General features: G+C 44.3%; 1 protein-coding gene and 1 pseudogene across 1 annotated transcript; both read right to left on the bottom strand.

The window, feature by feature from the left end:
* Positions 1 to 4537: 4537 nt before the first annotated feature.
* On the bottom strand, positions 4538 to 7392 carry LOC114861682 (nuclear factor 7, ovary-like). Its single transcript, XM_029161174.3, has one exon. The coding sequence runs from the start codon at positions 7053 to 7055 to the stop codon at positions 5625 to 5627; it is 1431 nt and encodes a 476-aa protein (XP_029017007.1). The 5' UTR covers positions 7056 to 7392; the 3' UTR covers positions 4538 to 5624.
* A 2261-nt stretch (positions 7393 to 9653) lies between these two features.
* On the bottom strand, positions 9654 to 11203 carry LOC114861681 (nuclear factor 7, brain-like; annotated as a pseudogene).
* Positions 11204 to 14404: the final 3201 nt, after the last annotated feature.

Below are 14404 nucleotides of genomic sequence, written 5' to 3'. Positions count from 1 at the left end.
CTGGACACAGGCAGGGTGTTGCCAGCTTCTCGAACTTAAACAGGGAGCTGGTTCCACAGTAGAGAAGCTTGGTAAAGCTAAAAGCTGAAGGGCAGAGGGGTGCGGAGCCAGCCTGCTGGCGCACAACTGCTCAGTCTGCCATTGTCTTTCCTCGTATACACCTACAGCACTAATATTCAATGGCCAGACGAACTGATCTAGATTATTCAGTAGTTGGTGAGTTCCATAGCGTTAGAACAGTCTGATATTTAGGGTTACTTGTATGATACAGAGTGCAGCCCAGATGAATTGCGCAGAGTGGACGAAGCTGTTACAGCCGAAAGGAATAAAAGGCCGCAATACCGGCTTCATCGCTGCCAATTCATCTTGGATGAAGTTGGGGACTTTACTGCTGATGGGGGAACGTGTGTGTTATGGATCATTAGTTTTGTGCTGCATGTTGAAACTAGCTTCAAGATGCTGGGACAGAACAGTAGAATGAGCACTGAGTGAGTAATATATATTAGACCGTTTATTATTTTAGCTTGCACTGCGAAGTTCAAGCATAGCGTTAGCTTATGCTACTAATGTTAGCCTGTGTATTAGCTTGGCTAGCTAATGAACCTCCTCCCTCCCGTTCTCTGTCACCTCCCAAGGTGATAGAGAATGAGCAAGCCAACATTCTGTGGGACTTCCAGATACAGATGGACAGAATGGTAATGACGAACCAACCAGACATTGTGGTGGTGGATAAAGAGCAGAGAAAAGCCGTGGTGGTGGATGTGGCAATACCAAGCGATGGCAACATCAGGAAAAAGGAACATGAGAACATAGAGAAATACCAAGGGCTCAGAGAAGAACTGGAGAAGGCTTGGAAGGTGAAGGCTACAGTTGTGCCTGACACACACGCTATTCTCACCCTCCGCGGGTGGTCTCATCCGTTTTTCCAAGCTCGGGTCCTGGCCTTCACCTACCAAGCCTTCTCCAGTTCTTCTCTGAGCCCTTGGTATTTCTCTAGTTTCTTATGTTCCTTTTTCCTGATGTTGCCATCGCTTGGTATTGCCACATCCACCACTACGGCTTTCCTCTGCTCTCTGCTCCACCACCACTATGTCTCCATGCATGGTGAGAAGCTCTGTGTCTTAACATCTGTGGTCTGTATCTCTTCCTTTGGCCACCTTATTATTCCCGCAGGGTATCTGATCACTGGCAGGGCGTAGCTGTTTATTGCCTGGGATTTTTTCTTGCCATTGAGCTGGCTTCTTAGGACTTTCCTTACTCCTTGGAGGTATTTGGCTGTTGCCGCATTCCTTGTTGCCTGTTCAAGGTTGCCATTCGCCTGTGGTATTCCAAGGTACTTGTAACTGTCCTCAATGTCTGCTATTGTTCCTTCTGGGAGTGAGACCCCTTCTGTGTGGATTACCTTGCCTCTCTTTGTCACCATCCTCCCACATTTCTCGAGTCCGAAAGACATCCCGATGTCCGAGCTGTAGATCCTGGTGGTGTGGATCAGCGAGTCGATGTCTCGCTCACTCTTGGCGTACAGCTTGATGTCATCCATGTAGAGGAGGTGACTTATGGTGGCCCCGTTCCGGAGTCGGTATCCATAACCAGTCTTGTTTATTATTTGGCTGAGGGGGTTTAGACTTATGCAGAACAGCAGTGGGGACAGTGCATCTCCTTGGTATATGCCACATTTGATGGATACTAGGACAAGTGGCTTCCCATTGGCTTCAAGGGTGGTTCTCCACAACCTCATCGAGTTTGCAATGAAGGCCCTTAGAGTTCTGTTGATGTTGTACAGCTCCAAGCATTCAGTGATCCATGTGTGTGGCATTGAGTCATAGGCTTTCTTGTAGTCGATCCAGGCTGTGCACAGGTTGGTGTGTCGCACTCTGCAGTCTTGGGCAATTGTTCTGTCAACCAGGAGTTGGTGTTTGGCTCCTCTGGTATCCTTACCAATGCCCTTCTGTGCTTCGCTCATGTATTGACCCATGTGCCCACTTATCTTAGCCGCGATGATGCCTGACATGAGCTTCCATGTTGTGGAGAGGCAGGTTATTGGCCGGTAGTTGGATGGGACTGTACCCTTTGAGGGATCCTTCATTATCAGGAGCGTTCGCCCTTCGGTTAGCCATTCAGGGTGAGTCCCATCCCTTAGCAGCTGGTTCATTTGTGCTGCCAGGCGCATATGGATTGCAGTGAGCTTCTTTAGCCAATAGATGTGGATCATGTCAGGGCCAGGTGCTCCAGTTTTTCATACCTGAGATTCTTTGTTGGATGTCTGCCACTGTGATAGTCACTGGTTTCTGTTCAGGGAGGTTGCTGTGGTCTTCCCTCAGATCCACCAGCCACTGTGCATTACTGTTGTGTGATGCCTCCCTCTCCCATATACCCTTCCAGTACTGTTCAGTTTCCAGCCTTGGTGGGTCTGCTCTGCTGTTATTACCCTGCCATTGAGATGGTGCATTCACATCTTCCATGAGACTTTCTGATGGTACTTCACTTAGCCGTTGTAGTTGGCTTCGGGGTTGCCTGTTCAATCTCGCCATGATCTTATCTTTCAGGTCAGTCGCTGCCTCGCTCAGCGTATCTGTGCTCATTGCGGTTTCGTATCCAATTTCCGGTTGGTGAGACGGTGAAACCTCCCCTGGCGTCCTGGCTCCCCCTTGCCGTAGTATTTGTGTTGTATCTCAAGTTGTGATAGCAGTTGCCGTTTGTGGATGAGACCCCTTCTGTTTGGATAACCTTGCCTCTCTTTGTCACCATCCTCCCACATTTCTCGAGTCCGAATGACATCCCAAGTGTGGATCAGTGAGTCCATGTCTCGCTCATTCTTGGCGTACAGCTTGATGTCATCCATCTAGACGAGGTAACTTATGGTGGCCCCGTTCCTGAGTCGGTGTTACAAACACCCCCAAGACCAGACAGGACGGAACCCACAAGCAGTCACAGGCGAGGATGGCAGAATACAAAACGATATTTATTATTACTACACAAAACAAAGGGTCACTACAGAGTAGGGAAAAGGTTCACCAACTAAACTGAGGAGCACTGCGAAGCAGGACCAAACAAACTAAACATGAAGTCGGATGCAAACAGAGAGTCCACTATGACACACTGACAACTGGAGGAGTTTCCATCCTCCACTTAAATAGTCCCCCAGTAATGATGTTCACGGAAGGAAACAGGTGCTCAGTGCTCTGAGGTTGGGAGGAGACTCACAACAGTCGGTATCCATAGCCAGTCTTGTTTATTATTTGGCTGAGGGGGTTCAGACCTATGCAGAACAGCAGTGGGGACAGTGCATCTCCTTGGTATATGCCGCATTTGATGGATACTTGGACAAGTGGCTTCCCATTGGCTTCAAGGGTGGTTCTCCACAACCTCATCGAGTTTGCAATGAAGGCCCTTAGAGTTCTGTTGATGTTGTACAGCTCCAAGCATTCAGTGATCCATGTGTGTGGCATTGAGTCATAGGCTTTCTTGTAGTCGATCCAGGCTGTGCACAGGTTGGTGTCACACTCTGCAGTCTTGGGCGACTGTTCTGTCAACCAGGAGTTGGTGTTTGGCTCCTCTGGTATCCTTACCAATGCCCTTCTATGCTTCGCTCATGTATTGACCCATGTGCCCACTTATCTTAGCTGTGATGATGCCTGACATGAGCTTCCATGTTGTGGAGAGGCAGGTTATTGGCCGGTAGTTGGGTGGGACTGCACCCTTTGAGGGATCCTTCATTATCAGGATCGTTCGCCCTTCGGTTAGCCATTCAGGGTGAGTCCCATCCCTTAGCAGCTGGTTCATTTGTGCTGCTAGGCGCTCATGGATTGCAGTGAACTTTTTTAGCCAGTAGGGGTGGATCATGTCAGGGCCAGGTGCTGTCCAGTTTTTCATACCTGAGACTCTTTGTTGGATGTCTGCCACTGTGATAGTCACTGGTTTCTGTTCAGGGAGGTTGCTGTGGTCATCCCTCAGATCCACCAGCCACTGTGCATCGCTGTTGTGTGACGCCTCCCTTTCCCATATACCTTTCCAGTACTGTTCAGTTTCCAGCCTTGGTGGGTCTGCTCTGCTGTTATTACCCTGCCATTGAGAGTACACTTTCGCAGGTTGTGTTGCGAACAGCCGGTTTATTTGTCTGTCTTCGTTGTCTCTGGTGTATCTCTTTAGGCGGCTGGGCAAAGCTTGTAGCCTTTGCCTGGCAGTTTCGAGTGCTTCAGGTATGGGCATCTGGCTGTACCTCTTGGGCATCGGTCTTTTCATTGCACCTCTCTGGGCCTCTATCATTTGGCTCACTTCCCTCCGAGCTGCCTTGATTTTTGCCTCCAACCTTCGTTTCCATGGTGGGTATTGTTTCTCATGGCTCCCATGTTTGCTCTTATAGCCAAGCACCTCTAGGATCACTGATGCTGAAGCGTATATCAGCTCATTGGTTTCTGTGATTGTTGTGGTAGGGATCGCTCTCAATGCTGCACTCACATCTTCTGTGAGACTTTCTGATGGTACTTCACTTAGTCGTTGTAGTGGGGTTCGGGGTTGCAACACGTTTCCACAGTGAAATAAAAGTGATTACAAGACTGTCATGGATTTACTGTATAAACTCAGACAAACCTTCTTAGATGTGCAAATAAGCCTGCTTCTTTTCTATGTGAATCTAGGTGAGTTCATTAGGTTTACAACTTGCATCCATGAAAATCACAGAAATTAAATAAGGAGATATTTTTATCTCAGTGGTTTTGACATCAGCAGCTTTTCCAATCAGTGTATTTACCATCACAATGATAAAAACACCAGATTCCATATTTGGGTGAAGCAAGAAGCTCTCCCTTCCTCCTAACTGATTCTTTAGCCAAACTCCCACCTCCACCTCCCAGCTGTGTTTCCCCCAAACTGAAGCCCTCAGAGCCCAGAACAGTGGAATAATTAATATTTCTTTCTGGATCATCAGGAAGTTGCTGGTCTATGTCTCATCTTTATCATGTTACTGAACATATGTCTAGTAAAACACTAACACAATGAATGACATGTTGCATTTAAGGATTGAAATCCTGCTGCAGAGAGTGTATCTATTTTCAGTAACAACAGATTCCATATAAACATATGAAAGACAACACATTCATTAAGCAACAACAGCAGGTGTTGAATAAAAGAGGGCAACATAATCAGAAAATTGTATTAAAAAAATAAAAATGACAAAACCATATTACAAATCACATTTACATGTGAATGTAAAGCATCTGTGTTATGTTGTTGTTGTTGTTATTCAAGCTGTTGGAGATGACTGTTTATGACACTTCCACTGTGACTTAATTCAAGTACACAGCCACAGAAAGAGACAACAACTCAATAAAACACAATTGTACATATGTTTTACTATCCACTGTTTGACTTGTAATTGTGTTTAATACAAAATACTAAATAAGACTGACGATGAGATCATATTATACTAAGCCTCAAACAGTGTATAACCCACATCCCTAATGTGGGTTGAAATCAGAACAGAAAAATCTGACAAATGTTAATTGTCATTTAACAATAATCTCCCACAGACCATTAATAAAAAATCACCAAAAACATGATTGATTGAAAGACTGATCATAAATTTTCTATAATAAGATAGAAACAGTTTGTTACATTGCTTAACATCACAGATGAACCGGAATTGGACAAATTTTGATTTCAGTGGTTTTGGCATCAGCAGCTTTTCCAGTACTAATAAATGGGTAGAGTTTCTCAGTGAAAGTGTCTTTGTGAGTGTAGATGTGAGTCATGTCTTCATGGTCATAGAAGGACACCTCCCCCCTGTTATAGTCCAGCTGGACTCTGATCCTCTGGAGTCTCTTTGTGACTCTAACAATGTCATCAGCCCCATTAGCACCATATTTTCCATTGTGATTCAGTAAACACCAGATTCCATAACTTGGTGAGAGCAGTCGTTCTTCCTGCCTCTCAACTGATTCTTTAGCCAAACCCACAACCCAGACAGGATGATCTCCCACCTCCACCTCCCAGCTGTGTTTCCCTGAGCTGAAGCCCTCAGAGCCCAGAACAGTGGGATAATTAATGTTTCTCTCTGGATTATCAGGGAGCTGCTTGACTGTGTCTCCACGTCTCACACTGGTCAGATCATTAGACAGATGGAGTCGTCCATTTGCAGTATTTGGGTCCAGAATGACGGGCCTGAAGTGGACCTTGTCCTTCATCTTGTCCCAGACTCTGAAGGACAGATTGCCCAGGTGTTTGGCCACATCTATCAATGCTCCTGAGAGCAGCTGTGGATCTGACACTGAGCTCTGGGCTCTGGCTCTGGTCTGAGTGGCTTTATAACTGCTGAGGAACGGCACGTGGTCTTTGTGCAGCTCTTCTTCAACAGCACAGATACTGTCTGACAGAGAGGAGATGTGCTCCTCAATCCTCTTCATCTCTCTGCTCATAGTCTTCCCCTTCTGCTCCTCTTCCTCCCTCAGAGCTGCCAGTCTGGACTCCTCTTCCTCTTCCAGGAAGTGGTGGAGCTGCTTGAACTCTGCTCTGATCTGCTTCTCTGTGGACGACAGCTGCTTCTTGGAGTGTTGGATCATTTCATTGTAGCTTTGCTCCACTTGTTTGTATTTGTTCCTCTTGTCCTGTAGAGACTTTAAGTCAGATTTCAGCTGCTCCTTCAGGTCACTGGCTGCTTGTTCTACAGGAACCACCTGGTGACTGTGGTGCAGAGAAAAGTCACAGACAGGACACACAGTTCTGTTTTCATCCTTACAAAACAGTTTAGGTTCTTCTTGGTGTTTACTACAAACCACCGTTTGCTCATTTTCTTTCTGTTCTGTCTCAGATAATCCAGTTTTCTGTCTCCCAGCAAATGAATCAGCCAGATCCTTCAGAGTAAAGTTCAATGCTAGCGGATCCTTTGAAGATCTTCTTTTACAGATGGGACAGTTCTTGTTTCCAGCTTGTTCCCAGAATTGTGACAGGCAGCTTGAACAGAAGCTGTGGTTGCAGCTCAGAGACACAGGATCTCTGAACGTCTCTGAACAAACATTGCAGCTCAGGTAACGTTCAAACAGAGAAATCTTCTCAGCCATTTCTTCTACTGTTCTTTTTAGAAAGACTCACCAATTTATCCTATTTATTCCTTCTTAAAATCCTGTGTTTTTCAGCTGAGCCAAATCTTGAGATGACATAAAATGTTGCAACAGAGAAAATGTTCTTTCGCCTTTCTTTACTGTACGTCCTCGGTGTGTCATTAGCAGGTTGTGTCCTGGTCTGATTTTAAGTTAACAATTTACCTTCAAGGCAGCTATTTTCTGAAATAAACCTTAATCGAATGCAAAATGTTCAAAAGCGCCAAGGACTCCTCATTTAGTTTTAAAAAACAACGAACAAAATGACAGAACACAACAGGTAGAGCTCAGTGTCACCGTCATCTGATAAACCAGTTTAACAGGAAACATGATTTTATAACACGTCAGTGTGACTATCATCACTGGTACAGTGATACAGGTCACAGCAGGTGAGATATTACTTTTTTACAGGTTTTACTGCTTTGCATTTATGAAAAGAACCTATAATATTTATATGTTCTATATAACATAACACAACCTATACTATAAATGTATTCTTATGAACATCTACAACAAACCACAACAGAAACAACAAATGTTAAGGGTCATATTCAAATAATGATCTGTGATCAACCTTACGGATCAATGACGGCGACCTATTTCACCTATTCACCGCTGCCAGCAGGTAGGTGGGCACCTATCGACTCATACGTACTGTATGGGCTGATAACCACTGATAATGACCATTGCCTGTCTGTTTTTATTCACACAGCTTGACTCTCTATTCTTAACTGTTTGTACCTATGCTTACCTGCTCCTTTATTAGCTCCATCTCAGCTCTATCTGCTATCAGATCATCTGCCACAGGACCTATTCTAGACGAAGTTCCTCATCATTAATTCTGTCTCATGTCGACTCCTGCCCCATCTCTGCTTCTTGGTTCTGTATCTGACTCTTATGGTGAAATTCTGGATTTTCTCTCTGCCACTGACCCCTTTTTTATGGAAATCTTTTTTCCTATGTTTTCTCAGAGTTGGATTCGCTTATTCTCGTTTTGTGCCTAGTGCGTTGTCGTACCTGAATAATGTTGGCGTTTCTTATTCTCTCTCAAGATCTGATGTGGTTGCATCTGATAAAATCTGAATTGTATGTTAGATTATGTCTGTCACAATCACAGTCTCATTAATCATTATTTGTGTCATTTCCTGTTTTATTTTGTACTCACTTCCTGTTCCTGCCCCACCACGTTTTTGCTCAGCCTTACTTCCGTTTCAATTAGTCATCAGCTTGTCAATCATTAATCGAGTAATCCGCAATGGTATTTAATCTCCAGTACTCAGCACATTCCACTGCCAAATTGTCGAGTGATTTTACCACTTTCCAGCGGTTTGTTCTATGTCCTCGTATCGTGTTCTGACCACCGGCCTGTTTCCTGTTTTGACTGCCTGTCTGATCTCCGTCTGTACTTTTGCAGTGTCCGCCTGCTGCTGAACCTGCCTGCTACAGTACTTACATGTACCTGAGTCTGCCTGCTCCTTGTCTATACCGTCACTAGTGTGTATGAACCTTCGCCTGTTTACTGGATCTTTAAAAAACCATTAAAACGATCCCCGTGTCTGGAGCTGTGCATGTGGATTTGCCACGTTACGAATCCTGACAATTTTACTCTGATATGTTTCTCTATTGATATTACTGGATGTCAGCTACATCCTGTTTGGCCTGAACTAGTGATAACAGATTGCAGGGCACCTGGGCTTCTCTCTCGCCTGTCTCCAGATGTGGAGGCTTCTCCAGCTGCAGACTCAACACAGCATAATCTAACCAAGTCCAGCTAGTGTTGGTTATTTAGTCTGACCTAGATACATGCTCACGTCTGTGGCAAATTCTGAACATTGTTTTCACTCCACTGAACCTTTAAACTGAGGCTGCTGCTTTAAAGATGGTTGTTAGTTAAAAATGTTATTCAGTGTTGGATAATAAGATCAGATTCTTTTGTAGATATTTATTCTGTGTAAAATGTACTGCATTTCTAATAACAACTGAGATGACTTTGTATCATCAGAAGGAGAAACAGAAACAAGCAATCTAGTGTTTATATTAAAGTCCCGGTTGATTTGAGTAGACTTTAATGATCAAACAATGGTAAAGATCAAAATTCACTGCTTGAAAAAGTAACATTTGAAAAAATAGAGTAATCCCCCGGAAAATCCGTAGAGTAGCTGCCTTATTTGTATTTTATTATTTATATATTTATTTTAAGGCTTTATAATCATTTGCCACTCTCTTATTAACAATCCTATGTTATTAAAACATATTCTATATAGTCAAACCTATGTAATTAATCAACAAATAAAATGCCACAGAATCCTGCGAAAAAATCTGCAATACAAAATTAGATACAGTACATACATGTATGTATATTTAAAAATAAAATAGGTGAACTGCAATATTGTACCAGGTGACTGTATGATCAACAGCAAGGGTTCTTTACACGTGCACAGGCAGAAGATGCAAATTTATTCCACAAATGTTCCACAAATTTGTACTGTATATCCGTAATCCTAAATGTTTTTCCTCCTAACTTAAAGGGAATGCTGTTGCTGATCGGAGCCATGAACATCACAGACAAATCCCAGTTTGACTGATTTTGATCTCAGTGGTTTTGGCATCATCAGCTTCTCCAATACTGAAATATGGGAAGAGTTTTTCAGTAAAAGTGTCTCTGTGAGTGTAGATGTGAGTCATGTCTTCATGGTCATAGAAAGACACCTCCTCCCTGTTATAGTCCAGCTGGACTCTGATCCTCTGGAAACTCTTTTTCACTATCAGAGTTTTATCACCACCATTAGTGTATTTACCATTACGATGCAATAAACACCAAATTCCATATTTTGGTGAAACATAACACTGTCCTCTCCTCGCAATTGAACCTTTAGCCAAACCCACAACCCAATAAGGATGATCTCCCACCTCCACCTCCCAGCTGTGTTTCCCTGAGCTGAAGCCCTCAGAGCCCAGAACATCAGGACACTCAGTGAATCTCTCTGGATTATCAGGAAGCTGCTGGTCTGTGTTTCCACGTCTCACACTGGTCAGATCATCAGACAGATGGAGTTCTCCATGTGCAGTGTTTGGGTCCAGAATGACGGGCCTGAAGTGGACCTTGTCCTTCATCTTGTCCCAGACTCTGAAGGACAGGTTGCCCAGGTGTTTGGCCACATCTATCAATGCTCCTGAGAGCAGCTGTGGATCTGACACTGAGCTCTGGGCTCTGGCTCTGGTCTGAGTGGCTTTATAACTGCTGAGGAACGGCACGTGGTCTTTGTGCAGCTCTTCTTCAACAGCACAGATACTGTCTGACAGAGAGGAGATGTGCTCCTCAATCCTCTTCATCTCTCTGCTCATAGTCTTCCTCTTCTGCTCCTCTTCCTCCCTCAGAGCTGCCAGTCTGGACTCCTCTTCCTCTTCCAGGAAGTGGTGGAGCTGCTTGAACTCTGCTCTGATCTGCTTCTCTGTGGACGACAGCTGCTTCTTGGAGTGTTGGATCATTTCATTGTAGCTTTGCTCCACTTGTTTGTATTTGTTCCTCTTGTCCTGTAGAGACTTTAAGTCAGATTTCAGCTGCTCCTTCAGGTCACTGGCTGCTTGTTCTACAGGAACCACCTGGTGACTGTGGTGCAGAGAAAAGTCACAGACAGGACACACAGCTCTGTCTTCATCCTTACAGAACCAATAAGGGACGTCTGGATGTTTATCACACACAACCTAATTCTTCTTCTTGTCTTTTTCCGTTTCTCCCTCAGGCAGGCCTATTTTTTCTTTTACCAAATGAGTCAGCCAGTTTTTTGAGAGAAAGATTAATAGTTGGGTTATCCTCCAAAGATCTTCTTTTACAGATGGGACAGTTCTTGATTCCAGCTTGTTCCCAGAATTGTGTCAGGCAGCTTGAACAGAAGCTGTGGTTGCAGCTCAGAGACACAGGATCTCTGAACGTCTCTGAACAAACATGGCAACTCAGGAACCTTCCCAGAACAGACCTTTTCTCTGCCATTTGTCTTGTTATTTATCCTTTTACCCTTGAGAACTCACCAAGTCAACGTTCCGTCCTTTGGTTCTTCAAAATTCTCCAGATGTGTTTTCAGGGGCGATCTAACAGTCTGTAACGGTTAACAGTTACTCAGTTTTTTTTTTTCATTTCCTTTGTCAGGTCATTTCAGGTCGTTTCATGTAGACACCAGCAGATGGTGATGTCACACTGTTTCTGAGGTCTAAAGTTTTATTCTTGATTGACTCATTTTCTAAGTGCTTCATAATTACGAGTCTTCAGGTGATCTACCTAAATGTGGAGGAAACCAGACTCAGTGTGTAAATGACTGTTACAACGTGGCAAACTAAAACTAGGCTGCCCTCACTATGAGCGGGAGAAATGGGATGCTAAAGGCCACAAACGACACAAGCGGGAAGGAGGACCCAAATGCACAACCCATAGACTGAAGGGACTGTTTAAAGGGCTCCTATCTTGCAAAATCCACTTTTTAGACATTTTGGAGCGTCCCTATGACTCTATGGGTCACATATACACACACTGAGCACGGTAGAAATGCATTTCCTGCTTTTTTCACATTTTGAAAACGTAAATTTTTTTATCCAATGGAGAGAGACCTCGTCCTACTCTGAGACCGGGTCCCAGGTGTCATCACACTGGTAGGAAGTTCTCCCTGCAAATCCTGAACCAACACCCCCACAATGATCCCGAACCAAAACTGGACTTCCGCCATTTCCCCCCTCTCACTCACCGTGAACAGACCAGCACGGCAGCGCCCAAGTCCTCCCATAGAAATAGTTCGGTTCTTGGGTGTTCTAACCAACACCATAGTCTATTCACTTTACCAAGGGATCAACAAGTGAGGACTTTGTGGGTCACTTTTATTTTTAACGGACCGGTGCCAGAAACACTGCCTCAGCATTTATACGTATGTGCATTTCAAACGAGGGTGCGTACAATGCTGGATTTGTTTCACGGCTCCTGTTGGAAAAAAAGGACCTATTCCTAAAGTCCGTCATCCACTCACTGAAGTAAGTACATGCTTGATATTTATAATGTTTTAAAATGTTAGTTTGTCTGTTTAAAATGTAGTAACCTATGTGTGAGGCAAGTTAGTAGCCTTTGTCCCCTTCAAATGTGCTCATGTGGGCTCCTGCAGCCACACACCTGTGTGGAGAAAAGATAATGACTATCTACAGGCAGGGAGCGGTGGATCTAGCTCGCTGTAGTAGGTACGTGCTTGATACTTAATATGTTGGTTGGTCTGTTTAAAATGTGGTAACCCACATGTGAGACAAGCTAATGGCTATCGGCATCAAGCAGCTACAGGCAAGGAGCGGTGGGTCTAGCTTTTGGCCTTTTTCTGTAATTGCATACACCTGCTGGGAACAGCTGATCGTTTTCCAGCGGCGACAGGCAGGGAGCGGTGGATCTAGCTCGCTGTAGTAAATTTGTGCTTGATACTTGTGATATCTAAATATGTTAGTTGGGTCTGTTTAAAATTTAGACAATTGTGAGACAAGCTAATCGCTAGCGTCGCTAACGGCTACAGTGAGTCAACCGAGCCTTTGTCCCTTTCAAATGTGCTACTCTGAGTTGGTGCAATCACACACCTGTGTGGGGAACAGCTAATAGCGATGGGCCTTTGATCGGCAACAGGCAGGAAGCGGTGGATCGAGCTTTTGTCCTGTTGACGTGCTGCCGCTCCTGTTTGTGTTGCGTTAGCCGTTAGCATGCCTTTAGGCCTTTGCACTTTAGAGCTACAGCTGGTCGGTCGCTACAATAAGAAACTGCAGATGAACGCTGTTATGTTTGTTATTACCCCGTCCTGTGTCACAGCCTATTTCAACTTGTGATTTGGGATTATGTCATTGTCAAAATCAAATTCTAACATGATTAGTTGGAATGGTAACTGTGTTGTGTTGCAAGCTTAGTTGCTAGTCACATCTCTACAATAACTGCTGCTTATCTGGTCAGTTACCTATAGCTTGTACCATAGCCATTATATTTGTAGGACCAATATTATTTACAGTAAATTTAACATTGTCTTTTCTATACTGTAGGGGGGCACATCCCAGTTACCCACATGCAAGGAGACTGTCAAACAGAGAAATCACTGCAGACTGTTGGTACACAGACATCTGCTGCCCAGCTCAGGAGTGAAGGTATGTAAGTTTGTATGTACCAACAGTAAGATAGGCAATAGAAGATTTTATTTGGTATATACTGTTTAGATTTTATATTTGAATTGTAATATCAAGCACAAATTTACTACAGCGAGTTAGATCCACCGCTCCCTGCCTGTCGCCGCTGGAAAACGATCAGCTGTTCCCAGCAGGTGTATGCAATTACAGAAAAAGGCCAAAAGCTAGACCCACCGCTCCTTGCCTGTTGCCGCTTGATGCCGATAGCCATTAGCTTGTCTCACATGTTGGTTACTACATTTTAAACAGACCAACCAACATATTAAGTATCAAGCACGTACCTACTACAGCGAGCTAGATCCACCGCTCCCTGCCTGTAGATAGTCATTATCTTTTCTCCACACAGGTGTGTGGCTGCAGGAGCCCACATGAGCACATTTGAAGGGGACAAAGGCTCAGTGACTGGCTTTAGCCGTTAGCATAGCTAGCTACTAACTTGCCTCACACATAGGTTACTACATTTTAAACAGACAAACTAACATTTTAAAACATTATAAATATCAAGCATGTACTTACTTCAGTGAGTGGATGACGGACTGTAGGAATAGATCCTTTTTTTCCAACAGGAGCCGTGAAACAAATCCAGCATTGTACGCACCCTCGTTTGAAATGCACATACGTATAAATGCTGAGGCAGTGTTTCTGGCACCGGTCCGTTTAAAATAAAAGTGACCCACAAAAACATATACAGCCACTAAAGGTGTCCACAGTAAAAGCTTCTCTTGTAACATTATGAGGATGTGACTGTGGTGTTGATTTATGATCAGACCTTCTCTCATCCCTCTGTTTACGTTTTAAATTGGCGAAACTGAACTAATTCCTTGAAATTAACTTTGTGTCATGCACAGGGAGCAGCTTTAAGATGCGCGCGCACACACACACACACACACACACACACACACACACACACACACACACACACACACACACACACACACACACACACACACACACACACTCCTCAGGGTTTGCTGCTAATCTTCACATCCTCCTCTCATTATCATTAAGATCACTAGACGCTGCAGATCTGTTGTCCCACTGATCCTCTTTCGCCATCTCTTCAAGCATCGTGTGATGTCTGGAGGGTTCGGGGCTGACGGATCCTCTGGAAGGCTCGCTTT

The sequence above is a fragment of the Betta splendens genome, chromosome 9, assembly GCF_900634795.4.
Source record: "Betta splendens chromosome 9, fBetSpl5.4, whole genome shotgun sequence".
Lineage (NCBI taxonomy): Eukaryota > Metazoa > Chordata > Actinopteri > Anabantiformes > Osphronemidae > Betta > Betta splendens.
Note: the sequence above shows the minus strand (reverse complement) of the source record. Positions and strands in the feature narration are given on the sequence as shown.